The sequence below is a fragment of the Propithecus coquereli genome, unplaced genomic scaffold (genome assembly GCF_000956105.1).
Source record: "Propithecus coquereli isolate 6110/MARCELLA unplaced genomic scaffold, Pcoq_1.0 Scaffold88, whole genome shotgun sequence".
Taxonomy (NCBI): Eukaryota; Metazoa; Chordata; class Mammalia; order Primates; family Indriidae; genus Propithecus; species Propithecus coquereli.
The window spans coordinates 10,191,149-10,217,930 of record NW_012155062.1 but is presented as its reverse complement, the minus strand read 5'-3'; the positions used below and the strand labels follow the sequence as shown (position 1 = coordinate 10,217,930).

At 49.0% G+C, this 26,782-nt stretch overlaps 1 protein-coding gene across 1 annotated transcript in view; it reads right to left on the bottom strand.

Moving 5' to 3' along the window:
* SH3RF3 (SH3 domain containing ring finger 3) overlaps positions 1–26,782 on the bottom strand; it is a 318,901-nt gene that overhangs the window by 41,271 nt on the left and 250,848 nt on the right. The window contains exons 7-9 of the mRNA XM_012664281.1: positions 19,230–19,400; positions 15,065–15,315; positions 535–854 (exon numbers count right to left, since the gene is read on the bottom strand). Of these exons, the coding sequence (XP_012519735.1) occupies positions 535–854; positions 15,065–15,315; positions 19,230–19,400 (742 nt within the window). The remainder of the gene's footprint in view (positions 1–534; positions 855–15,064; positions 15,316–19,229; positions 19,401–26,782) is intronic.

The window sequence follows — 26,782 nt, the reverse complement described above, 5'->3', positions numbered from 1 at the left end:
CATTAGACTCAGATTTTCTTTTATGAAATCAGCCCAACTTCCTTCACAGCTAAAAGAATAGCCAACAATGCTGTCCACACCAACTATCAGGTTGGCATTCTCCTATTCTTTCTCATTTCTCCTCAGGAAACAGGCCTGTCCCATATGGATGAACAGGTTGTGGACTGCACAAGGATGGCATATTGAAGGGAAGAGGTGCTGTTCACACTGCACACATGTAGATTTGTATATTTATTATTACAATATGCCGGCACATGGCAGCAAGTATCTTTTTCTAACACAATGAGTATATTACAATGATTTTACAACAGATGGAACTAAGGCATCTTGAGGAGGGGACATCTTTTTCTGATTTGCATGAAAACTGTAGCTGCTCTGCTGGTTTGGCCTCCCTCTCTGTCATGTGCCTAATGCATCTCAGGGCAAGAACTTGGTGCTCATATTTAAGCCTCAATTGTACAAAATGCCATCACCACCTTGTGCCCAAGAGTTACAATAACCTGTTGGACCAGGGCCCGAGGACGGGCCACTTACCTTCTCATTCTTCTTCTCGTCCAGCTTGCACCCCGCACTGGTGGGGCTGGATGTGGACAGCCCCCCGACGGGCCCACCTCCGGCCTCCCCGTTGAGGTTGGCAGCGCTTACGTTGGGAGGCGTGATGGCGGATGCTGCCGACGTGAGGGGGATGGCTGGCCGCAGGCACGTCTGCACCGGGGGCTGGTGGCCGTGCTGCGGGGACGCCCCGGGGTGGGGCCTGAGGCTGGTGGCGGGCAGGCGGGATGGAGAGTTCTGAGTGCGCAGGGGTGACACGGTGGCGGTTGGCCGGTCCTGAGCCTGGGCCGAGGGGTGGGCAGCTAGGGTTGGAGAGAGCGGGTTGAGAGGTCAGTGTGTGGCCCGCTCGGCAACCGAACTGGAGCTCTTCTCAGGCGCGGCCCCCGAGCACTCACGGCCTCCCCTTGTAACCTCTCCAGACCTGGCCACCTCATGGGTGGGGAAACCGAGGCCGAGCAGCCCTGAAACTGCATTCCCCTCTTTCCAAAGCCCATGGGATCAAGGGGTCCCACCACCCCGCAAACAGCCCTTCCCTCGGGAGGAACGAAGACGGCTTTGCTAAGGCTGCTGTGAGTGTGGGCGTGTTCCCAGCGTCCAGTGAAGTCTTCCAGCTGGTTTTCTCTGCCGTGACGAACCGATGCGCTCAGAACATTTTAAAAACACCCTGGTTAAAATGCTTATAATCATAAAGCCTGTGAAAGCAACCTGAAGTCTTGGGATGCTCCCGAATCATCAAGCAACACTGCACAGAAGCTGCTCACGCTCGACTCTGGCGAATCTTGACCCCAGAGCCGGCCCAGCCCGATGCCTGGTTTCCATTCTGGCTCCAGGGCCGTGTTGAGGTGGGGTGGGGAGTGTGGGAGGCTGCTTCAGCTAGGAACGCTCTCCCAGCGGTAGCCTGAGCTGCTTCACCTGCCCCCTGGCCGGCAGGCAAAGCAATGAGCCCCTGGATTTATAAAACAGGCGCCTCAGGACTGTGAACCCATCCCTGGCTGCCAGTGAAAATACTTCTTAACAGATGTTAGGAATCTGGAGACACAATATTTGCAAATATCTCCCATTTGGAAAGATAAAGTTCCCTCTAAACACAGCACCATATCAAAATTAATTTTGCTACTATGTGTGTCAGTAATTTCAAAGAATCATCTCCCTAGTAAATACAAACACATGAGGGGAGAGAATGACAGTCCCCAGGGAACGGTGGCTCATGGCCAGGGCCGGTCGGATGCAAGCAGAGACCCAGGCCAGGCCTCGGTCATCGCTTTACAACCAGGGGCCCGACCTGTGCCAAGCCACGCAGATCCAGCTGTTTTTGCATTGTTATGTCAGAGAAAAATTATGTCACAGAGTAATTATTTTCTACCATCAGAATTGGTGGCATTCATGGCTTCAGAACATGAAAAGAATGCACACGATAAAAATAGTCTTCTCAGCCCCCAACTATGCCTTGAATACCAACAGCGCTCGCGAATCCTAATGGTGTCTTGCGGCCGTGTGAAGTAGCTCCGCGTGACACACAGAGTCTCCATCTGGGAGCCGGCCCCTTCCCTCTGACAGAGCCATGTGGGGACAGCTTGCGAGATCTAATTATGTGACCATTCTCTGCGACTCGAGATGGCCTGCTGTTTTCACAAGGTGAAATATAGAAAGTCTGATTTGCATTTTTTGAACTTAAATATTTGGGGTTTCAGATGGAAACCTAGAACATTCGAGTGCTCCCCCAACGTGGCTCCACGTTTATAAGGAAGAGCAGGTCTGGCAGTTACGCAGATTGATAGAATTTAATCACCGGGGAACCCTGACTTGCAGGCAGCTCCTGGGGCAATTTATTCCCCTTCCCTGCATCTAAATACCCCTGCACCTCAGCCCACCAGCCCCTGGAAGGGGAGTGATCGCCCAGCAGGGCTCTCAGGACTCCTGATGAGGGCTCTGCCCAGCCCTGCCCCACCATGTGGCTGCCACGTGGCCTTGCTACACTGGCTGCAAAGGAAGAGGGTGTTCCAGAAAGTTCTTAGCCCCTGGCCATGCCATCTCTCTAACCTCACTCCTAGTACTCTCCCCTCAGCCGCCTGAATCAGCTCAGGCCACCTTCTAGAGGGCCCCGTCCCCCCAACAGGCCCCACACGCAGCTGCCCCTCTGCGGTCTGCCCCCCAGGCACGCGGCCCCTCTCACTCCTCTGTGCCGTTGACTTGTTTACTAGAGGCTGACGGTTCCTTGTCTGTCTCCCCCACTGCTACAGAAGCTCCACAGGGTGGGGATGTTGGAACAGTGCCTGGCATGAAAAAGGTGCTCCATGCATTTTTGGAATGAACGAGTGAGTCTTTGAGAAAAGGGAAGCCCAGCAAAAGCACCACTGCAGATTTCACAGAATTGAACCACCGAAGGAAAAAAGTGCCCCGTGAGACAGCGAGGCATGGCTCATCGCAATGGCTGGTGGGAAAATGCACTGATCTTCGAGGGATTCACCCTCAGTTCCACCCTCCCTGCGTCCCCCAGCCCTGTGCCGGCCCAGACTACCATCCACCAGGGAGCCTGCTCGTCGTGGTGCCAAAGCAGCCCATGCTTTCTCTGAAGAGTAGACCGCAGATGAAGGCTGTTGGGGAGAATGCTCCTCCACGGTCTCCAACTCCCCCTTTCAACAACTCCGCAGTCCCCTGGGCCCCATTTGTCCTCATTCAATTCACGGCTATGTCCCCAGTACCTAGAATCCTGTCTGGGCATCCAGTAGGTGCTTTTTATTAATAAATAGTAGTTGAATGAATAAATGACCTACTTTATCATCAGCTTTGTCCTTTCCTTATTTTCAGGGGTAACACTTAGCACTTCAGGGAACACTGGTAACACCTCCCACAACTTCAGGCCAGCCTCCCTCTCAACTCACCCTCACCCTTCCCAAAGACCCCGGGTACCACCAGGTCAGCCCTTCATCCTGTCTCAGGCTCATCCCTTCTCTCCCGTATTCAACCCCTCTATTAACCCTTCCCCCATAATTTATCAGCCATGTTCAATCTCTCCCGTTTAAGAAAGAATCCTTCTATACTTTGTATTCTTTTGGCCAGTGCCTCCTTTCCCCACTTTTCTTTATACCTAATATTTTATAAATCGTGTCTACACCTGCTCTTTCTTATGTTTTTATTCATTTCTTTGCAAGCAATCTCCATTTGCTCTCTGGCAGCTTTTACAGTATTCTCCCTATCCTTTGATGCGTGAAGTTTAGGTACAGCATGTTTAGGTTTGGCTTTATGGTTCTTTGTCCTACTCAGCACTCTGTGCTTTCTGTGTGAGGACTTGAGCCCTTCCTCAATTCTGGGGAATTCTCAGGGATTATTCCTTTGAATCTTTTCTCTCTCATCCCTTCTATTGTCTATTTCTAAGAGTCCTGTTAGAAACAGTTTGAAGCTCTTCGATCTATCCTCATGTTTATACTTCTCTTTTGCATTTTTCATCTTTGCTCTGTGTTTTGGATAAATTCCTTTGCACAGCTTTCCAGTTTCACTAATTCCATCTTCGACTGCATCCAGCCTAGAGTTTATGATACCTATAGAGGTTTTGTATTTAAATAAATATAGTATTCCTTCCCAAAATTTCAAATTGGTTCTTTAATTGGTTCTTTTTCATATCCAGTTCTTTCTTTTTTTTTTTTTTTTTGAGACAGAGTCTGGCTCTGTTGCCCTGGCTAGAGTGCCATGGCATCAGCCTAGCTCACAGCAACCTCAAACTCCTGGGCTCAAGCAATCCTCTTACCTCAGCCTCCCGAGTAGCTGGGAATACAGGCATGCGCCACCATGCCTGGCTAATTTTTTCTATATATATTTTTAGTTGTCCAGATCATTTCTTTCTATTTTTTTAGTAGAGATGGGGTCTCACTCTTGCTCAGGCTGGTCTCGAACTCCTGACCTTGAGCGATCCACCGCCTCGGCCTCCCAGAGTGCTAGGATTACAGGCGTGAGCCTCTGCGCCCGGCCATCCAGTTGTTTCTCATTCACAGCCATCTACCTGTTTTTTTTATGACTCCCTATTTTTTCTTTCTTTTTTTGTGTGTGTATGTTATTATTTCTTATTCCTCTTAGAAGATCTTAAAAATACTGATTTCAAAGATGCTTTCAGATTTCTCCCTTACTTCCCTCCCACTTTTGAGGTTATTGGCTATCTTGTGTGCATTAGGCTCCCTCCTGTACTTTGAGATCTTAATGTGCCAGTTCACCTTGAACTTGAGTCTTTGGCTACCCCTCTAGACAGAGGGTATTCAAAGTCTGGAAGTTTTGTTGTTAGTTCTGCTTTCTCTCTGGGACCCTCCTTCACACTGGGTGTGAGGGGCTGGCTGGGGCTCTGGTCCTGCAGGGACGGTGCTGAGCTAAGTCCCCAGGCCAGAGCCCAGGGCTGGGGCTCTCTCTCTCCCTTCCCCCAAGGTAGTAGCTCAGTACTGCATGGCCTATCCCCAGGAAGAGGCTGTAGCTGTTAGAATTGGTCCATCTCATATGACAAGCTCTGTCCTATCAGGTCCCCTGATATGACAGGGGCTTCCTGTCTGTATTCTCCTGCAGGAGTTGAAAGTCAGTCAACATTGCCTGCTCGTCATCCCAGAGCCCAGTAGGCCAGTGCTTCCCCGCCGCTTGCTATGGTGTGTTTCATTTTGTTTAGACTCATAGCCTTTTAAAAATATTAAAGACAAACCAACTTCACTGTGTTTAGAATAGAGTAGGGGGTTTCTACATCTACCCACTCCTCCATACTCTCTGAGTCCATCACTGACTTCTCAGTTTGTTGGAACAAAGCTTCTATCTAGCCCCATCATTCTATCAAACATTATCTGGACAAGATTAATTACGATTTCATGTCACCAAATTTAATGGACAACTTTCTGTCTTGAGAAAAGGTGTCCATTGATCAATTTGTCTCTCTTTACAACAATATCACACTGACTTGATTATTGTAGCTTTATAGAAGGTCTTGAAATCAGTGCTAGCCCTCCAACTTTGTTGTGTTTTTTCAAGGTTATTTTTGGCTATTCTAGGTCCTTTGCATGCCTATATGAATTTGACAACCAGATTATCATTTTCTACAAAAAAGCTGGGTGGGATCTCGATTGCTATTCCATTAAATCTATCGGTCAATTTTTGGAGAATAAACATCTTAACAATGTTAAGTCTTCTCACCCACAAAATATATCTCTCTACTTATTTAGGTCTTCTTTAATTTCTCTTACCAGTGCTTTCTAGTTTTCAGTGTATAGGTCTTCCCCAACTTTTCTCAGATTTATCCCTAAGTAATTTCTACTTTTCGATGTTACTAAATTTGGTATAGTTTTTAAAAAGTCAGTTTCCAACTATTCATTGATAGTATCTAGAAATACAATTGATTTTGTAGCCTGCAACCTCGCTGAATTCATTTTTTAGCTCTGTTAGTTTTTTTGGGGTGTGTGTGTATTCCTTAGGGTTGTCTGTGTATTAGATCATGTCATCTGAAAAATGGAGACAGTTTTACTCCTTCCTTTCTGATCTGCATGCCTTTTATTTCTGGAAGTTCCTGGATAGAATCTCCAATATAATACTGAATAGAAGTGGTGAGAGTGGACATCCTTGTCAGGAAAAGCTTTCAGTCTTTCACCATTAAGTATGACGTTGGTTGTCGGTTTTTATAGATGTCCTTTATCAGGTTGAGGAAGTTCACTTTTATTCCTCATTTTCTGAGAGGTTTTTTTTAAAAAAATTAGGAATGGATGTTGAATTTTAGCAAATATTTTTTTCTGCACCGTTGAAATTATATTTTTATTTTTTGTTTGTTAATACGGTAAATTACATTGATTGTCAAATGGTTAATTCAACCTTTCCTGGAATAAAGCCTCTTTGACATGACATACTATCCTTTTTATTTATTATTGTGTTTGATTTGCTAAAATTTTGTTTAGAAGTTTTGCATATATGTTTATGAGGGATATTAGTCTGTGGTTTTATTTTCTTGTAACGTCTTTGTCTGGTTTTGGTATTAGGGTAATGCTGGCCTTATAGAAAGAAATAGGAAGTTTTTTCCCTTCTTTTCAATTTTCTGGAAGAGTTTCCATAGAATTGTTAGCATTTCTTCCTTAACTATTTGGCACAATTCACCAATAAAGTCACCTGGGCCTGGAGTTTTCTTTGTAGTGGGTATTTAACTACTATTCAATTTCTTTAATAGATACAGACCTGTTTGGGTTATTTATTTCTTCTTGGTAAGTCTGATAATCTGCCTTTCTGGAGCATCAAGGAATTTGTCCATTTTATCTAATTTGTTGAATTTATTGGCATAAAGATTTAAAAAGTAATCCTCTATTATCCCGTAGAATCTGAATGATGTCACTTCTCTTATTCCTGGTATTGATAATTTGTGTAGTTTTCCTTTTCTCTTTACCTTTCTAGCTAGAGGTTTATCAATTTTATTATTGATCTTCCCCAAGAGCCACCTTTTGGTTTCACTGATTTTCTCTATTAGTTTTCTAAGTCATTGATTTCTGCTCTGATCTTTTCCCACTTCTGTTGTGGTTCCTTTGCTCTTTTCATTCTAGGTTCTTATGGTGAAAGCTGAGGCCATTGATTTGATAACTAATACAGGTGTTCAGTGCTGTAAGTTTCTCCTTAGGTACTATTTCAGTGACATCCCGCAAATTTTGATATGCTGTGTTTCCATTTGATTCAGCTCAAAATGCTTTCTGACAACCCTTTTGATTTGATCCATGGGTTATTTTGAAGTATGTTATTCAGTTTTCAAATGTTTGAGGGTATCAAATATTTGTTATTATTTGTGTTATTGATTTCTAATTCAACTCCACTGTGGTCAGGGAATATAGTTTGTGGAACTTGAATCGTTTTAAATGTACTGAGACAAATATTATAGCCCAGAATGTGGTCTATTTTGGTAAATGTTCTCTTTAAAAGAATGTGTATTTTTCTGTTGTTGGGTGGAATGTTGCACAAATGTCAACTAAGTCAAGATGGTTATATCCAATAATATTCTATATTTTTGCCAATTTTCTGTCTTCTTGTTCTATCAATTATTGAGAGAAATATCAATATCTCTGACTACAATTATAGATTTGTCTATTTCTCTTTGCAGCTCTACCTGTAATTGCTTATGTATTTTGAAGTTCTGTTATTCAGTGCATAAATATTTAGAATTGTTATGTCCTCTTAATGAACTGACTCCTTTATCATTATAAAATTGAATTTTTATGCCTAATAATATCCTTTCTTATAAATTTTTTTCTGTCTGACATTAAGATAACTACTCCAGCTTTCTTTTGCTTAATATTAGCACGGTGAATTGATCCTCATTATTGGCAGATTCTGTATTTGCAAATTCTCCTGTTGAGAAATTAATTTGTAATCCCCAAATTGATACCTGTGGTGTTTTCAGTTATTTTCAGACATTTGCAGACTGGCAAAAAATTTGAGTCACCTGACACCCATGTTCTCAGGGGACGTTGAACAAGGCCTCAGTCTTTCCACTTCAGCCTTGCACAGAGATGACAGGAGGGTGGAGCCAGTAGGGGGCAGTGCAGTGCAGCGCAAGCAGCTCTGGCTCTGGGGCCACTTGGACAGGATTTGAATACCAGCTCTGGCACCTGTTAGCAGGGCAGCCACAGGCCAGTTACTTAACATTTCTCAACCTTGTTTTTCTCCTTAGTAAAATTAAGTAAATAGAATCCACTAGGATGAGATTATAATTTATGTGAGGTATGTGTGTACACACACATACACACACACATACAGACACACACAATTTCACCTAGGAGCAATAGTTCAGTATTCACTAATTCAGTTTTCATGGTAACTTTATAGAACATACTACTGTGACTAATGAGAATGTGTGTATCTTGTTCCATTCTTTTACTTTTAACCTATTTGTGTCTTTAAAGCATTAAACAATGTTTCTTGTTCACAGCATATAGTTGGTTTTTTTGGTTGTTTTTAATAATATCTGACAATCTCTGGCATTATATTTGGGGTTACTTAGACCATTTACACTTAGTGCAATTATTTATATGATGAGGTTTAAATCTATCATCCTACTACATGTTTTCTCTTTGACCTATGTATTCTTTGTTCCCTTTATCCTCTTTTTACACTTTGTTTTGGATTAACTGAATTTTTAAAATAATTCCATTTTATCTCCTCTGATAGCTTATAGTCTACTTACAAGTGATTTTATAGTATAGTATAAGAGTCTTACAATAGTATACAGAACTTCCATTTCTCCCCCTCAACTTTTGTGCTTTTGTTATTATACATTTTACTTTTATGTAAGTTTTAAATCCCAAACTGCATTGTTTTGATTTTTGTTTAGTCATTTATATTTTATAGATATTTAAATAATAAAAATATTATATCTTTATTTGTATAGTTACCATTTCTAGTGCTCTTCATTCCTTCGTATAGATCTATTTTTCCATCTGGTATAATTTTCCTTCTTCCTAAAGAATTTTGTTTTTCATTTCTCATAGTGTGGATTTATTAGTGACAAAATCTTTTAGCTTCACTATGTCTAAATAATTCTTTATTTTGCTTTTCTTTGAAAGATATGTTTGCTGGTCATAGAATCCTAGATTGACAGATTCATGTCTTCGAATACTTCATTCAGTTATGCCACTGTCTTCTCACTTGAAGTGTCTTGACAAAAAAACCTACTGTCATCCTTATCTTTTTCCTACTTTTATCTCTGGCTACTTTTAAGATTTTCTTTACCTACAGATTTTGAACAATTTGATTATAATTTTCCTTGGTGTAGTTTTATTCATGTTTCTTGTGCTTGGGGTTCACCAACTGTCTTTGGTCTATATGTCTGTAGTTTTCATCAAATTTAGAATAATTTTGGTCATTATTTCTTCAAATAGTATTTCTTCAAATTTTTCTGTCCTACCTCTTTCTCCTCTACATTGGGAGCCCCAATTATACAAACATTAGGCCACTTTACGTTGTCCCATTGCTCATTAATGCTCTGTTCATTTTAAAAATTCTCTTTTATCTGTTTCATTTTTCATAGTTTCTATTGCTATATCTTCAAATTCACTACGATTTTTTCTTTAGCAATGTTTAATCTGCTATTAATTCCACCTAGTATATTCTTGAGCTCACACACTGTAGTTTTTATTTTTAGAAGTTTGATTTGGGTCTTTTCAATATTTTTTACATCTCTATTCAACTTTCTGCATATATGGAATGCAGCATCTGTTTTAATGTCTTTGCTAATTCTAACACCTATCTCAGTTTGGGGTCAGTTTCAATTGATTGATTTATCTCTTAATTGTGGGTCATAGTTTCCTGCTCTTTTGCATGCCTTGTAATTTTTTATTGGATACCAGACACTGTAACTTTTATGTTTTCCAGAGCTGGGTATTTTTATATTCCTACAATATTCTTAAATTTTGTTTGGGACAAAGTTAAATTAAATGGAAACAGTTTGACCCTGGGAGTCTTGCTTTCGGGACTCATTAGGTGAAACTGGAACAGCCCTCAGATAACATTCCCACTATTGAGGCAAGGTCCTTCTGTGTAGCCTACTCAATGCCCTGTGAATTTTGAGATTTTTCCAGTCTGGCTGGCGGGAACAGGCACTATTTCCAGCCTGTGTATATTCTGGGTTCTGTTAGTGCTAATCCTTTCTTCAGTTCTTTTCCTGGCTTTTGGTAGTTTTCTCACGTTCCTTCCCATGCTGATTAGTTCTCAGCTGAATATTCCAGGGCAGCGCTCTGCACCCTCTCTGTGCAGCTCTCCTCTGGGTCCTTGCCTTGGAAGCTCCAGCCCTCTCTGTCACACGGACTCTCATCTCCCTGTCCTCAGTGCAAGGGCCTGCGGGGCTCCCCTCGGCCCCCCACCCTGCGCCACAGCCTGCAGCTTCTCCCACGCAGTCCTTGGTTGTCTAATGTCTACTGTCTTGAAAACTGTTGCTTTACGCACTTGTCTGTTTTATATTTGTTCCAGGTGGGACGGTAATGCCTGTCCTCATTACTTCAGCTTGGCCATAAGCAGAAGTCTAGCTCCATCTCTTAAATACAAAAACACGACTATTATCTATTATTTAAAAGCCTTTAATATACCCACTGCCCTTAGGATAAAAACCTAAATCCCTTGACACGGTCTAAAAGAGCCTTTGCAGTCTGCCCCTGCTGACCTTCCACCTTCGCCACCGCCCTCCTTTGTCCCCCGCCCCCGGCCTTACTCAGTGTCCACAGGCACCAGCCTCTGCACGCTCAGGGCCCCCCACACCCTCCCCTCACCCCACCCGCCACAGCATGCTGAGTTCCACCATCCTTCAGATTCAAGGTAAAGTCCTTGCAGAGAGCTGTCATCAACGCACTGGATGCTTCCTTCCTTCCATACCTTTGTTTCTTTATTTCAACTGAATAAAGTTACTCAAAATAAGGACTGTGGTCTTTTTCATTGCCAGGCCTTTGCCCTTGCTAGTTCTTCTGCCCAGAGCTCCCTTTCTACTCTGTCTGCTTGACCTTTAAGATTCTAGGCTCTACCACCTCCTCTTGAAAACTTCCAGGCACCTTTTCCCCACCCCCTCCTCCTCCCCCCTCCCTCCCCAGGCTGAACCAATTCTCTCTCCTCCACACTCTCTTGATGCCCTACCTAGGCCTGCTCTGCAGTGCTTTCCGTCTATGGCAGAATTCTGTTTTCTTGCCCTTCTCTCTAACTGGGCCAGAAATGAGGTCCGCTGGTTCCTCTCCGTGTCTCCAGCCCCCAGCAGAGTGCCTTGTCTGTATCTAGCTCTTTCTTGGTGCTTTTTTTGCTGGTGAATACACAGCTGTGCTGGGCTCTTGCCCTGCTAAGCACAGACCTGAGTATGTGAGGAACACTGGCACTTCGCAGGGGTGCTCTGCCCTTGGGAAAGGAGTTACATTAATCAAGTAGAACAAATCGTATTGGATGCTACGGCCAATGCAATTAAGCCTTTGTCAAACTGCCTGACTTTGGCTTGAGATGAGAACATTGATGAAATGCCTCCCAACTGCCGGGCTGGGGTCTGCTGAAATGGGCAATTACTATAAGGGAACAATCCATTACTTGTACTGTCAACAGTGTTTTTTTCTCTCTCTCTAAATGCAGAATGAAGTGGAAAATGCTGCGGGAATGCAGTGGCATTTAATTTACTGATATGGCTCGGTAGGAGCCACTCTTTAACCTGGCTGTGACAGCACTGGCGTGGGCTCGGACACACCCGGGGAGCCCTTTAAACCACCCTGGGCCTCACTCTTCCTGTGTGCAAAATTAAACTGATGGAAGAGAATGCTTGCCATGCCATCCCGGTTACTATGGTGATCAAGGACTGAGACACAATGCTGCACTGCCCCAGCCATGCCAATTTCTTTTGATGCTGCTTGTTATTCCACAGAGGGAGAAATGACTGGCAGGGCTCCATTTCTTCTTTGAATTGGGAACGTTTCCAGCAAGGCTTGGCGTGGAAAGGCCATTATACTGGCTATTTTGTGCAGATAACCCAGGGCCACTGTGTGGGGGGCACACACACCACAGGGAGCAGGGCTGTTCAACCTTTCTGTGTCGGGGCGCACACAAGCCACACCATATGAGATGTTTATAACCAGAGGGACCTGGCCTGGGACTTTAACTCCCCAGGTCCTGCCCAAGGCTCCAGGGGCCAAGGAGACCAGCATCTTGGCTATATCTGGCCAGTTGGGGAGCTCAGCTCTAGATCACCTGATCACTTGCCTACTACTCTGGCTGTGTCCCTGCCTAGAGGCTACCAATCAACACCAGCAGAGCGACTTAAACCACGCTGTAGGTGTGGCTGGCCAGAAGGTGGTGGACTGGGGGTGAGGCCCCAGCACCAGATAGTATTGCTGCAGAGCTCCGCAGTATAGAGACAATGAATTCTTCCCCAGGGCCCCATAGGCCAGGGATGCAAAAACACAGAACTCATTCTTGGCTAATTTAAGCAAAATATTAAGAGATGCTCGTGAAAGATGAGTAGGCACATACAGAACCTCTGGGATGGCAGAGTCAGTCTTGGACGCTCTGCAGCCAGGGCAGTGCCCAGCCCACCTATGAGGATTTCCTGGCACTAAATCCTCCACTGATGGACACAGACACCACCCAGCCTGAGGCCGGGCACTGGGCACCCGAAGTCACCCTGCGCCCAGCACAATGCCAGGCACTGGGCCCCAGAAATCCACCCCTGAAGCCCCTGAAAACCTAGATGTTTCACCACTGCCTTCAGCCCAAAAGGGATCTACACGGCACCTCATGTTTTTATCTTCTGCATGAAAGTTGGTGCAGGACCCAGAGTCGGTTCCTCACCTACCCCATGGAGGGGCAGGATTTGTGACGGTGGAGGTGAGCCCCACATAGGGAGTGGTTCCGAATCGGCCAGGGGCCACAGCGTGACAACTATATCCACTGCACCTCTCAAAGCCACATGTCCAAGCCTAGTTCATCATGTTCCCCCATAAGCCAGTTCCCTTCTGGAATCTTCTAGGCCAGGGGAAGCCACTGTCATTCTCCCAGCTACCCGGTCCATAAAGCTGGACACTGGATTTGGTTCCTTGGTCTCCCTGGGCACTTCCATCCAGCCCATGCCAGTTCATAAGCATTCGGCCCCCTACACATCATTATCTGCGTCAGCGCTGCAGCCCACCTGGGTGCAGGCCCCTTGCCACGGCTCACCTTTCCCAGGTGCCAGCAGTTGGCTTCCTGCCCTGCCAGGCTGAGCCACGTTAACCCTTCTTCCATGCCGTGCCCTGGTGATGGCGGGGGAAGCATTGTTCCCCCTGCTTAAAATCCCTCAGTGGGTCCCCACTGTCTTTAAGAGAGATTTCCACCCCCTTAGATCCTTTGGTAACAATTTCTATTTACTTTATTGATTCTCATGCATTGAGTACTCAAGTAATAACATTCTTATTCTCCAACAGAACAATAAAAATAGCAACAATGCACTGAGTATATACTAAGCACCATGCTAGGCAGTCCTCACACAACCACCAAGGGGAGCGCCATTTATCTCCTGTCTTGCAGAGGGGAAATGGAGGCCCCCGCGTTAGAGCTCAGGCACGTCTGCCTCCAAGCGCAGGCCTTAGGCAGGCCTCTGTGCTCTGCCGTGACTGAGTTACTGCAGCCCGTGACATGAGACACGCTCTCCCCTTCTGCTCATTTCCTTCTGTCTCGTGTGCGCCTGCTTCTGTTCCTGCCTCAGTGGCACTTTGCTGCTCACTAGTGGAGCCTCCCCTTCTGGGGAGCTCTGCCTGCTCCCCAGCCCCCTATCCAAGTCCCCCCCGGCAAGCCTTGCCTCCCTGTCAGTCAGTTGGTCAGTGGGTCTGTCGGACAGCCGAGAGCAGGGCTGGCGTCTTGCTCTGTAGCAGGCACAGCGACAGGAGCGGACGAGACTAGAAAACTTTCGCAGTGGCTTACACTCAGCGCAGGCTCTCCCGCAAGGGCTGGCCAGTTCTTCCTGCCCACGGAACCCTGAAGGGGCTTTAGTGTGGGAACGTGCAGGCCACCTTCCCTGGTGGCAGAAGGCTGTGTGGGTGGCCAAGCTTGGGGGAGTGTGTGGGATGTTCCCCTCCGCCCCCTCGTCCATCAGCTATGGGTCTGGAGGACACGGGCCCCCGCTGTGCCAAGCACTGCCTTTCTACACTCGAGAGCTGCTTTCTGGAGCACTTCCAACGGTCACCTGCTGGTTGGCTAGTCCAAAAAAGAGTACCTTTATTGCTGCAAAGAATTTACATTCTTTTTGCTCTCTTAGCCTCACTTTGAGAAGAAGAGAGATGATTTCTGCAGAGACAGAGTTGGGTGGGGAGAGACATTCTGTGCTGGCCCCTCCTGCCCTGGGGTACTCTCGCTGCAGTGCTGGCGACACTGGCTCCATGGTTTTGGAAGGTGCATGCCGTGGCCTCCTTCGAGTCAAGCTTCAGCAGTTTTTTATCAGCTCAACGCTAAGCTTCCAACCAAGATGTGCTGACCTTCTTAATGCCTTTAAGGCCCACCCCATAATTTCTTTTCATCTCACACCCTCCCAGGGGCAACCTGGTTTTTCCACATGTTCCATCACCCTATCGATGGATGACACTATCATGATGGTGAAGGATCAATGCCCACCATTCCTTTCGGCCTCCTCTGGACCCAAGTCTCCCTCCAGCCCTGTCCCGTGAGATGCTGCCTGGCTGGGAGCCCTGCAGTGCCCGGCAGACGTAAGGCCCACATGGCCACAGTCGCTCATTGGGGAGGCATGCAAAGGTGCCAAAGTTAATCTCATTAGGCCACGTGGTCCACTTGCCACAATGAAACGTAGTGTAAATATTTGTAAACTCTCTAATCTGTTTCAGCTGCCAGGATAGGGTAATATGATAAGTCAAGCAAACTTCCTGGGGATAGCAGAGGTTCATGGTTATGATAAACTAATACCACCCGCCTCACTGTGGAATGCTGGATCCTGGGCCAACACAGATCTCATGACTTGTGTCCCAGAAGGCCCCTTGTCGATGTCCCGGCAGGGGATGTCCCTGCAAGTCTGCGTACGTACCTGTCGGGATGGTGCTCCGTGCTTGGCTGGCTGCCGGCTGGGCCACGTGCCGCAGACAGCTGCCTGTTGGGGGCGAGGCTGGGTGCTGGACGTGGGCCGGGGGTGTGGTGATGGGCAGGGCGGGCCTGGTGGCAGTGGCTGGGCTGCTGAGACTCCCACCTCCGGGGTGCATGGTTGTGGTTATCCCTTTGGCCAGTGGAGACCCTCCAACAACGTTATTCCGGGGTGACCCAGCCCCTCCTACAGGAACCCTAGGAAATAAAGCAGAATCAGGCATGGTGAGAGGGCTCAGATGCAGTCACACCACGCGGCCACATGGGCCACCTGCAAAGGCTCTTACCTACTGGCTCTGAGAGACGAAGGCCAATCCTTGCAGCTGGGCAGAAGGGCCCCCTGTAAAACCTTGCTGGGGCTAACTCTCAATGAGAAATATTCAAGATGTAGCAAAAGAACCTGAGAAGAAGAGGAATGATCCCAACCAATCAAACATTGTGTACCAGAGCTACTGCGTTAATTCCTGCTAACAAACAGCTGTGTGTCTCCAAACACATCCGGAAAGAACAGATGACTCAGTCACGTCCCACGAGGATTTGACACAACCGGCACGTGGCTGGGAAATGATGGCAAGGACACTGGCTCCCTCTGGGCACGGCTGCCACCTGTGTCTGCGGCCTCTGGGAAACAGCACACTGAGCATGACCTCCTGAGGGGCGTCAGGGAGCTTGCAGCTTTATAACAGAAACAGACACCCTTTCGCCCCAAAGTTTCCAGATGAAACAGGAGGAACACAGCAACTTTGGCTTCCCCCTTCCCTCTACGTATTTCTGCTCTAACTCCATGGGGTGGGGGGTACAGCAGGGTTTGGGGGCTTGGGCACTTCTGTGGGCTCAGCTCCAGAGGAATGCAAGTATCTTCCACTTGTCCAAGGGCTGAAAAAATTCCTGTTCTTGTCCCTTCAGGATCTCAATTCATGAGCCAGCAGAAGCCACAGGGGGCAGAAACAGGCACTGCCCGCACCCCCCAGCCGAGGTCCCACCACCTCCCACTGGGGAGGAGCCCCGCACACCGACGGAGGCTCCTGCGCGACAGGTGGGGGAGAAGGGCCCCCTAGGAAATGACTCGCCAGCCAAGGGACGGGGACAGCACCATCTTCCTCAGCCCTCAGAGCTGTGCTGAAATGCAGCAGGCCAGATCACGGATTCTTAAATCCCATTGGTTGAGCTCACTTTCACCTGAGGAGATCATTTTAAAAAATAAAGTGGGCTCACAAATTATAGATCACGGATTTGCAAGGTAACAGTGACAAGTCTGAAGACAGCAGATGCAGATGCACGTCTGCCTCTAGTGACAGCAGAAATGCCTCTCCCTCTGCTCTACCAGCAGGTCGGCAAAGACATGCTCAGCCTTGGAAGTCCTGTCAGTGCACAGTCTCACTGTTAACAGCCACACACTCTGTTCCCCGCCTTGTTCATAAATGAACTCGCAATGTCCTCTGAGGTGGTACAGCTGCCAAGTCCAGTCTAAGTACTAGACTACTGCCCGCCTACGCCCACCAGCACTACAGAGCATTCCGGAATGGCCTGAGTCCAGACGGCTGTGGGATCCAGGTCTGCCCAGTGCCCTGAGGAGGCACCGCTCCTCTGCTGGGCGGCTTGGGCAACCTCGTGAAGAACAGCTAGGATCAGAGGAGGACAAGTCCAGATGGCAGAGTTGTGGGCAGCTGCTGTCCTCCACTTATGTGTAAAGACAGGCCAGCCTTCCTGTTCCATGGTGAGCTGTGGATCCGAGGGAGGAGCCTGGGCCTCCGAACACCGACTGGGGGCACTTGATGATTCCTTCTCCGAGGACCAGTGAGGACAGTCAGTGCAGTCACTAGGGCTGGATGGGAGAGGCTTTTGCTTAATGGTGCTCCTTGGCTCTGAGCTTCTCCAGAAAACACACCTGGCTGAAGATGGAGAGGGCTTGAAGGAAGGGGAGCAACTGATGAGGTTACACGCAGAGGCGTAGCCAGGGGCTCGGCCACCCAGAGAGCTCCTATTTTGTTTTGCATAACACAGTCTCTGGCAGTGGGGAAGACAGGCCTTGCAGAGGAACTTTGATCAGAATGACCAGATCTCATTTATTTATTCAACCTGCATGTATTGAGCACCTAGTATATGCAAATGGTATGCAAAGAGCCAGGGGTACAAAGCAGGAGACAGCAACTGTGGCCCAGGGGCTGCCAGGTGAGCAGGGACTCCACACACCTGTAAGCGACCCTAACAAGCAGGACAGTCCACATGGAACAACGCGGCACACAGAGCCATCCATCCTGCCCACGGCACGGGGAACGGGTGGCACATATTACAGCAGGCGGACTTAGGACGCGCCTCTGGAAAGCTACGTGTGACTTCTCTCGGCAGAAGGAGGTGGGAAGGCAGCTTGAGCAAACCCCTGTCACGACGCTGCCCTGTGCACCTTAGGAACGGGCAGCAGTCAGGCAGTGGAGGGTCCCGAGTGCCACATGAGGAAGCCGGACTCAGACTGCAGGCTTTACGTTTCTGAAGGTCTGAGGACTTGCACAGGTGGGAGTGAGGGAAGAATCAGAGGCCAGAAACTGCTGCTACTGTGAGGAAGAACTTGTCCTCCCCACACAGGAGAAGGCCTGTGACAGGTGATGTCCCCAGGCAAGGCAGGCAAGCCTGGGGGATGCAGACACCCACCACCTCACGCTGTGTCTTCCTGGAAGGCGTCAGCTGGGCAGGGAGACCCCTAACCTGCAGCAGTGACCTACCTGCCCATTCCAGGAACGGCCGTCTGATGATGTAAGGACAAGCCTAGGCCAGTCGCGGGCTGAAAGAGCCAGCCTGTAAACACGAGCCGAGAAATTCAGAGTAGCGCTCTCCCTCAGGGCTGCGCATGCTGGACCAGGCACCCACACTCATGAAGGAGCCAGAGAACCATGGGCAGCTCAGCCCCACGCAGCCGCCTCTGTGCAGGTGGCTAGGCTGAAGACCAGAGCTTTCCTGAAGCCTCTGCGTTTGCTTCTGGAGCTCTCTTGCTGAGGGTCCCTGAGCGAAGGCTCTGTGCACCTTCCTTCTTGTGCCTGCAGACTTTCTGGGCCTTGGGCCGACTCCATCCCCACCAGGCCCCCGGGCACCTGACCAGAGACACTGGCTGAGACCACGCCGAAACAATTCTGAAAGCACGAGCCTGTCTAGCAATCAGCGCAAGGGCGATGGTTATTCAAGCTTTTTCATGGCAGCCTTGCTCCAAAGACATGGAAACCCAAGGGCCGTTCCTTCTGTTTCTCTGCACGTCCTGCAGTGTCAACACGGGACTGTGCCCACGAGGGGCTTCTGCGAGTGAGGATAATGGAATAAAAGCAGGCAGTGGACCCTCACCTCAATGGAATATTCTCACACAATTCTCATTATCTTTTTCATGAATCTTTAAAATTATGTTTTCTATTTTATAAAAGTAATATAACAAAGAATTTATTAAATGCTGGAAAGCACAAAGAAGAAAAAATAATTACCCATAATGCTACCACTCGATGACAATCGTTAACTTTTGAGAATGTGCCATTTTTCCTTTGCATATATATGTGTGTTTTACATATAACACATCTAGCTGTGATACACATGCACTGCATACACATACACTGTACTCACACTATATACACACAAAAACACTGTACACACAATACATGCATGCATGTTGTACTCATACTGTACATACATGTACACACCGTACACGTATGTATGCTGTGCTAATGCTTTATATACACACACACATTGTACACATAGGTGTGCACATGGCCCCACACTCTACACATCGTATATACATGTGCACACACACTGTCCTCACACACAAGCACGCATGCACACTTAAGACCGCACTCTCTGGTGACTTTCCTATCCCCTCTCCTCCTGTCCCTTTTCTTCTCCCCGGGGTGGCCAGTGTCTACTGAGGGAAAGCCACGCAGCCCAGCTCGGAAGGTGAATCTGTGGCCCAGGGACACTTTGGTCCCATGGGAGCCAAGCCCTGCAGCACTGGTGGCCTTGCAGCCTTCTGGACTGGGTGTTTCCAGGTGACCCAGCCCACAGCGTGGCTTCCAGCAGTGGTGACAACATTAGAGGAATGCAGGGCCTCACTCCCTCCTGGCTCAGGCTGCCCCCCTCACCTGGAGACGGGCGTCACATAGTTTCCAGGGAACACCCCAGAGACCCCGGTCCTCAGGGACGCCCCCTTGAACCAGCCGTCCTGACACTTCTCGAGGACCCGGTACATCTCGCCCTTGTGCAGCTCCAGCTCGTCACTCTTCTGGGGCTTGTAGGCGTAGAGCGCCAGGTACCTGTGGGCAGAGGATGAGCCCAGTCAGCGGATGCCTCTTGGGAGCGCAGTTCGGGTCAGCATCGCCCAGGGTGCACGGGAGCTCATCTTAGGATGAATCCTACCTAAAAAGAGTCGCTGGGGAGGCGGCTCTACAGTTTACCAAGACTTGCACACCTCCCCCCGGCTTACTCTGCAAGCAGGGAGAGCGTTCCCTGGCCCTGTAAGTCCTGGCACTTGGGAGCTGCCTGGCAGGGGAGGGACGGAGCCTGCATCCCACAGCCCTGCGAGGACACCACCTGCCCATGGGACAGACAGGATGGCAGCACAGTCAGGCAAAGTGGCTCCAAGACCATCGAGGACCCTCAGAACAGCATGTTAGGGGCCAAGTCTTTGGAACTCACAATTTTTTTCTATTTTCCAGACTGTCTAAAGTCTGATGCTCTGAGCAAGAAGAAATCCTAGGGAAAACCGACGTGAGCTAAGACCGTCTTCAGCTAGGTTTCCTCCTTTAATCCAACCTGGCCTGGTTTTCCTGCCTGGCTAACCCAACCAATCTGAGCTGGAAGACACATTGGAAGTCCTTTTAAAAGGAAAGGTGGTCTAGTCAGGGGATTCTTGGTTGCCCAGGAAGGAAATACTTCCTTGCAGTATTTGTACCATGACTAATTATTTGACTTCTACTTTTCTCTTAAGCTTTATTTGCAGATGAGGAAACAACAAACTTAGTGGTGAAAGCCACTCTTATAAAATACCTCACAGTATCTGGATACATTGCACTTATATAGACTTGTAAGCACTTGCAAAAGTGCTCTGCTACTTTTGGGATTTGGGGAAGGTTGGTTTTCAAACCAGGGAGAGAACCAATCAGATAATTATACATGCCCACCAGATTCAGCCAGGAGAGATGGTGGGGGCCTCAGTTCAATAAAGGACCAAAGATGAATGGTAAAGAAGTGTCGGCTGGGCGCGGTGGCTCATGCCTGTAATCCTAGCACTCTGGGAGGCCGAGGCAGGTGGATCGTTTGAGCTCAGGAGTTCGAGACCAGCCTGAGCAAGAGCAAGACCCCATCTCTACTAAAAAAAATAGAAAGAAATTATCTGGACAACTAAAAATATATAGAAAAAATTAGCCGGGCATGGTGGTGCATGCCTGTAGTCCCAGCTACTCGGGAGGCTGAGGCAGGAGGATTGCTTGAGCCCAGGAGTTTGAGGTTGCTGTGAGCTAGGCTAACGCCATGGCACTCACTCTAGCCAGGGCAACAGAGCGAGACTTTGTCTCAAAAAAAAAAAAAAAGAAGCGTCATCCGTGGATCTTGCGTCAATATGCTGGTGCGCACGTTGCCCCGTCCAGGGCGGTGGGCTCCCAGGGGCTCGTGCACAGTGGCAGGGCTCTGGGGGCTGGGGGCTCACAGACACCCCAGAGTACCCTCCTGACACTGGGAGGGGCCTTCCTAGCAGGTGAAAACAGAAACAGGATGCGGCTCACCAGGGTACAAGCAGGAAGAAAAGAGGCCCCATGAGGAGTACTCTAGAACAGAACGAAAGTCTTGTAGAGACTAAGAATTTCTTGGCCTGGAAATGAAATCTGCTGTCCCTTCCCATGATCCTACGCAGAGAGGCTCTCTGCTTTTCCTGGGGTAGGGGGGTTGTTTACTTCCTTTGTTTACAGGCCCCCCACTGCCTTCCTGTAGGGGTCCTGCAGGGTGAAAGGGGGCCTGCACCTTTCCTTCTTTCCTGTTTAAAAAAGAAACACTGACAATTAGGGGGGACCCTGGGCTTCAGGGAGGATAAACAAAGCCATCAGGAGAGGACCCCTCCCTCACTCTTCGGGGACACAGAGATTCACATTTTCAATGCTATTTTCCAGGTGACCTAAAGAGGACCCAGGTATGACTCTGTCTCCACATTTGCTGACTCTCAGGAGCTCTCTGATGGCCACAAAGGAAACGCTACATGTCGAAGGGTCAGGTGAAGCTGCGCTTACGCACTGGAGGCGTGTGTGCCTCTGGAGTGCATGGGGAGCTGGCTGGGGGTGTGGCTTCCACGGGGTTCCGCCCAGGCCAAGGAAGGCAGAAAAGGAGAGGAAACGGCAGAGTCGGTGGGATCCGAGGGATGCTTGTGAACTGATAAAAATGATCCATGAAGTTGTGCGCCTGTTCTCGAGGAAATATAATTGAAGCATAAATCCTGCTGCAGTTCACCTCGTTCTGTCCATGCCTGGGAACACTCCGATCTTCTGGCCATGTGCAAGAGTGCCAGGTGGGGTCAGACCTGCCACATGGCTCCCAGGGTGGGTTCCCAGGCCAGGCCTGACTCTGCCCTCCCTCTTGTCCTGTGCCCCCTGCCCAGGTCGAGCTGGGCACAGCCTGTACTTCTGCAGATGCCTCCCTGGCTGGTACTGGGTTGTGGTCCCTGGGCAGGGCCAGTCCTTGCCCTGCTTCCTCCTCCTGTTGGACTCTTCTCCCACCATCACCCTGTCCTGGAGCAGCCCCTGCATGCTATTCCCCTCAGTGACCCATGCAGGTCGTCTCCTCTGCCAAGACCCTTGGGCGGCTTTGCTGGAGCTCTGCCTTATCGAGGTCGCTTTCCAAGTGGCTCCTCCATGCACAGAGATCCCAAGGCTGGTGGCCTCCGGAAGGCAAATGTAGGTAGGTTAAAGTCCCTCCTCCTGCTCTGGTGTACCTGCCTCCGGCCACGTTGGTGTGGGGCTGTTCCCTTGGGGCAGAGCTTCTCCATAGCAGGGCTCTGCTCGCTGACTGGTCCCGGCCACCTCTGGGGGCCGAGTGTGGGCCGCACAGGCTGGCTTTCCTCCAGCGAGCCCCGAATGCACAGACTGGCTCCTGCGTCAGGACCTCTGCAGGCACGCGCCCTCTCTCGGGAGCTCTCCCCACACAGTGTGTGCTCCACGAGGGCAATGGGGGTTATCTGTTTGCTCACTGCTCTCTCCCCAGGACTTGGAACAGTGTCTGCCACGTGATGGGTTCTCAATAAATATTTGTTGGAAGAAAGATTCAATAGGGGCCCTGGTATTGAGGGTATTCTCCCTGGCTAAGGGAGAAAGTGTGTTACGTGTGGTGTGTGGTGGGTGTGTGTGGTGGCTGTGTGTGTGGGGAGTGTGTGCACACACATGGGAGTGCAGCACTGTGAATCATGGCGCTGCTTCCCAGAGCAGGAGGGACCCACCTCCAAGCCACCTGCCAAATGCAAGCTGTCCAGAGAGGACAGAGCTTTGCAGCCTCAAAGGCACCTGCCCACACCTGGACTCTGAGTGGTGTCACTTGGCCTCTAACTTCCCCAGCTGGGGATTCACACGCCAGACCTTGAGAACAAAACAAGGTAAGCAGCTGTGATAAATCCCCCACAGCCATCTGAATTGTTGAACAGTCATGTTTGTGACCCTGGGGAAGCAGCCATCAAATAACTGAAAGTTATTTTCCTTTTGGGCATGAGTTGATTATCTTTTACTCAATATTTTAGGGTCCTGTGTCATTTAATGGGACAAGGACTTTGTGCTTACTTCTCAGCATAAAAGGTAGTTTCCATCCTTCCTGTCAACATAAAAATGAAGATTCTTTATATTGGAGGCCTCAAGTCATCTTAAGACCTTTCAGTCAGAAAAGGATTCTTTCAAACTTCCACTTTTGTTTTAAATAAACACATGATTCCTAATGAAATAATAAAGGCAGGAAAATGGAAAACCAAAAGGTGAACTTGGCCAAGCATCTGCTGCCCACTCTGTCCAACTTGAACTGAGTTGCCAGCCACCAGCCCGGCCCATGCCCTCACAGCCTTCGACTCAGATCTGCTGAGAGCGTCCTTAAGTTTGCAACAGAGATGGATCTGGATTTTATGCTACAGTAGGCCTCTTCACACAGCAAGTCTAGATTCTTAGGAGTAGGGAGTTTCAGGTATTTTATTAGATGCCCAGTGATACAGACCCCCTCTGTGCCAATGCTGAGCAGGGGAGACATGTCCTTTCCAGATGCCATCACCCCAAGGGACGACATGCTCCTCTTTCTCAAAGCACTGCCATCAGCTGCATAAGCTTCCCTGTGCCCTTATTTGTAAGCTGTTGCTGCCTGGGGTGGCTCCAGGACAGCAGTGCAGAGTTGTGCTCCTGCCGCAGGTGCCTGCTGCCACGTGAGACAGGAGCACAGGAAACCAACTGTGCCACATGCCAGACACTCACATGTCTCGCCCAAACTCCACAACAACCCTGAGGTTTCACAGCTGCAGAATTAAGCCTGCAAAAGATGGGGCATCTGTCCATGTTCATGCATATTCAGAGGCAGGGCTGGGTCTGCAGCGCCAGGACCTGTTGGCTCGGTCCAGGGACACAGCTGGGGCACTGTTAGATGCTGCAGGCCCCGCCAAGGCGTGGTCCGGGCGAGGATGGGTTCTGGGGTCAGGGGACACCCTGGGCTCTGGGCTTAGGCCCGGTGTGGCCCACTCCGTAGGGAGGTGCTGCACCAACTTGCACCAGGGCACCAGTGTACCTGTCTTGTCATCTTTCAGTTCGTCCTGTCCAGTGAGTAATCCTTCCTCTGGTCTCAACATTCCAAGTTAGGTGTGGGCTGCCGGGGGAGACCAGGATGTAGATAAGCCTGATGCCACCTTGAAAACTCTCTTCCCTTCCGACTTTTTCCTTTGTGCGCCTCAGAGGGGAAACCAAAAGCAGATGGATCTGCCGGGTCTGTTTCTGTGCATGGCACCTGCCCAGCTGGCACACGGCTTGATCTGGGCGGGGCACTGGCTGGTGGGGGCAGTTGTCATCTGTATCTGCTTTCCTCTTCTGGGGACTCCAGAGAAAGCCCGGATGGACCACACCAAAGAGAGGAGGTGGCCCCCTGCGCTGCTAGCTTTCAGGCTCAGAGTGGCAGCCACTGCACGTCCCGTTACCCCCAATTTCCCGCCAACACCCCTGGTCTCTTGGCTGGGGTGGACAGCAACCCTGGAGGTCAGGGCGGCCAGCCGGTCCTCACGGGGCACCTGCTGGGCCCAGGGTTCTCATCTTTGGGCACAACTCTCACTTTCCATTTGCTCCCAAACACCTTGGCAGCCTAACACAGGCCTCCATGCTGCACTCCAGGCAGGCTCCACAAAGCATCAAGGCCAACGGGGCGCCCTCCAAGCTCAGATGTGACCTCTGCAGATGCTCCCAGGTGGGCACTAAAATCCCTCATTTAAGGCAATGGTAGATTTAAGGCTCAGAGGGCCCTCTGCACCCACCCACTAGGCTGGATGGGGATTTCATGCCAGCTAGAAAAAGGCACCTCCTGTGGGCAGGTGGTAGAGGAACAGGTCTTCCAGGCAGCAGCAGCCCCTGTAGGGGTCCGCCAGGCATGGAGTCCGGGTTTGCCAGGCACCCAACGCCTGGGACCGTGCACTGACCAGCCAGGCCATGGCTGGGCCAACTTGGCTGGGCCTCGCGCGTGTCTGCTTTCACGTGCAGCCTGGTGGAAATGTCTGAGCACAGCCTTTGCTCGCCGTGTTACCAGCTTATTTCTGTAGCAACGATCTCCGTTTGCTGCTGCTTGTTGGTAGGTTCCCTCCGCTCTAACCATGGAGTCAAAGTATTTCAGAGCCTTCACTAATTTAACACCCTTTCTCCTCTAGATGGTGGCTTGCTCAGGTTTCTTCCAAAATAAGTAAAAGATTCTTTCCCCTTCCTCCCGCAAGAGGTCCTGCCCCTCTTGCTCTGCCCCTTGCCAGGGCTATACCAGTTCAGGTTGGGGAAATGTGTGCCCACTCATCAACTCTTCCACTCAGAGGATGTCCCCGGATGACAGCCAGGTGCCGCAGCTGGTGAGGGTCGTGCACGTGGAGCCTGCCCAGGAACAGCCACGCCTGGGGGAGACAGGACAGCAAGGGTGCTGTCAGGTCTGCACGGTAAGTCCCCCGGAAGGGCTGATGCAGGCTCAGGAGCTGTGGCGGCCAACACTGGGCACAGACACTCAGAGGATAGTGTGGGAGCCTCTGGGGATTGTGGCTATGGCCCCAGAGTGGCCGTCCCCCTGAGCGCTGCTGCCTCTGCCCCTTCTCTGAGTGCTAACAACATGGTCTAGCCCAGACCAGCCAGCAGAAACCACTTAGTCCTCTTGGGGTCTTCTGAATCCCAGGATCCTACAGGCAGTCTCCTGGTTGAGACGGGGTCCCACCAAGCAGAACCCAGTGCTGGGAGCATGGATGGAAGGCCTTGGGATGGCGTGGCTGTGAGGCCAGCTTGGGGGCTGGTGTCCTTCCCACACTGAGCATCTGAGTCACCTGCCTGTGGGGGCTGGTGGCACTCGCCTCACCTGGAGAAATGCAAATTCTGGACCTCACGCCAGAACTCCTCAGGTAAGACCAAGCAATCTGTGCTTCAACAAGCCCTCCAGGTACAAGCACATCTCAAAGAGACTGTGGGTTTAGTTCCAGACCACCCCAATAAAGGGAATATTGCAATAAAGTGAGTCACACAAAATTTTTAGTTTTGCGGTGTATAATACAGGATGTCCCAAAAGTTACCATACATAGGGAAAATGGGAAATTATAACTAAATGTACCTATATTTACAAAATTTTCATTACAAAATTTTACAAAATTTTTCCTTTGTAGTCTCCATACAAAGGAAAATGGCAACTCTGGGGACACCCTGTATATAAATGTTATGCTTACACTATACTGTACTATAGTCTATTAAGTGTGCAATAGCATTAACTCTACAAAAAACCAATGTACATACCTTAATTTTAAAATAATTTATTGCTACAAATTGCTAATGATCATCTGAGCCTTCAGCAAGTTGTAACTCTTTGCCGGTCGAGGGTGTTGCCTCGATGTTGACGGTGCTGACAGATCAGGGTGGTGGTTGATGAAGGGTGGGTTGGCTGTGGCAATTTCTTTAAATAAGACAACAGTGAAGTTTGCTGCATTGATTAATTCTTCCTTTCATGAGGGATTTCTCTGTAGCAGTGATGCTGTTTGATAGCATTTTGACCACGGCAGAACTTCTTTCAAAATCGTAGTCAATCCTCTCAAACCCTGCCCCTGCTTTGTCAACTAAGTTTGTGTAATATTCTAAATCTTTTGTTGTCATTTCCACAGTGGTCACAGCATCTTCACCAGGAGCAGATTTCATTTCAAGAAATCACTTTCTTTGCTCATCCATAAGAAGCAACTCTTCATCCATTCAAGTTTTATCATGAGATTGCAGAAATTCAGTCACATCTTCAGGCTCCACTTCTGATTCTAGTTCTCTTGCTGTTTCCACCACATCTGCAGTTACTTCCTCCACTGAAGTCTTGAATCCCTCCCAGTCATCCATGAGGGTTGGAATCAACCTTTTCCAAATCATTAATGTTCATATTTTGACCTCCTCCCATAAATCACAAATGTTTTCAGTGGCATCTAGAATGGTGA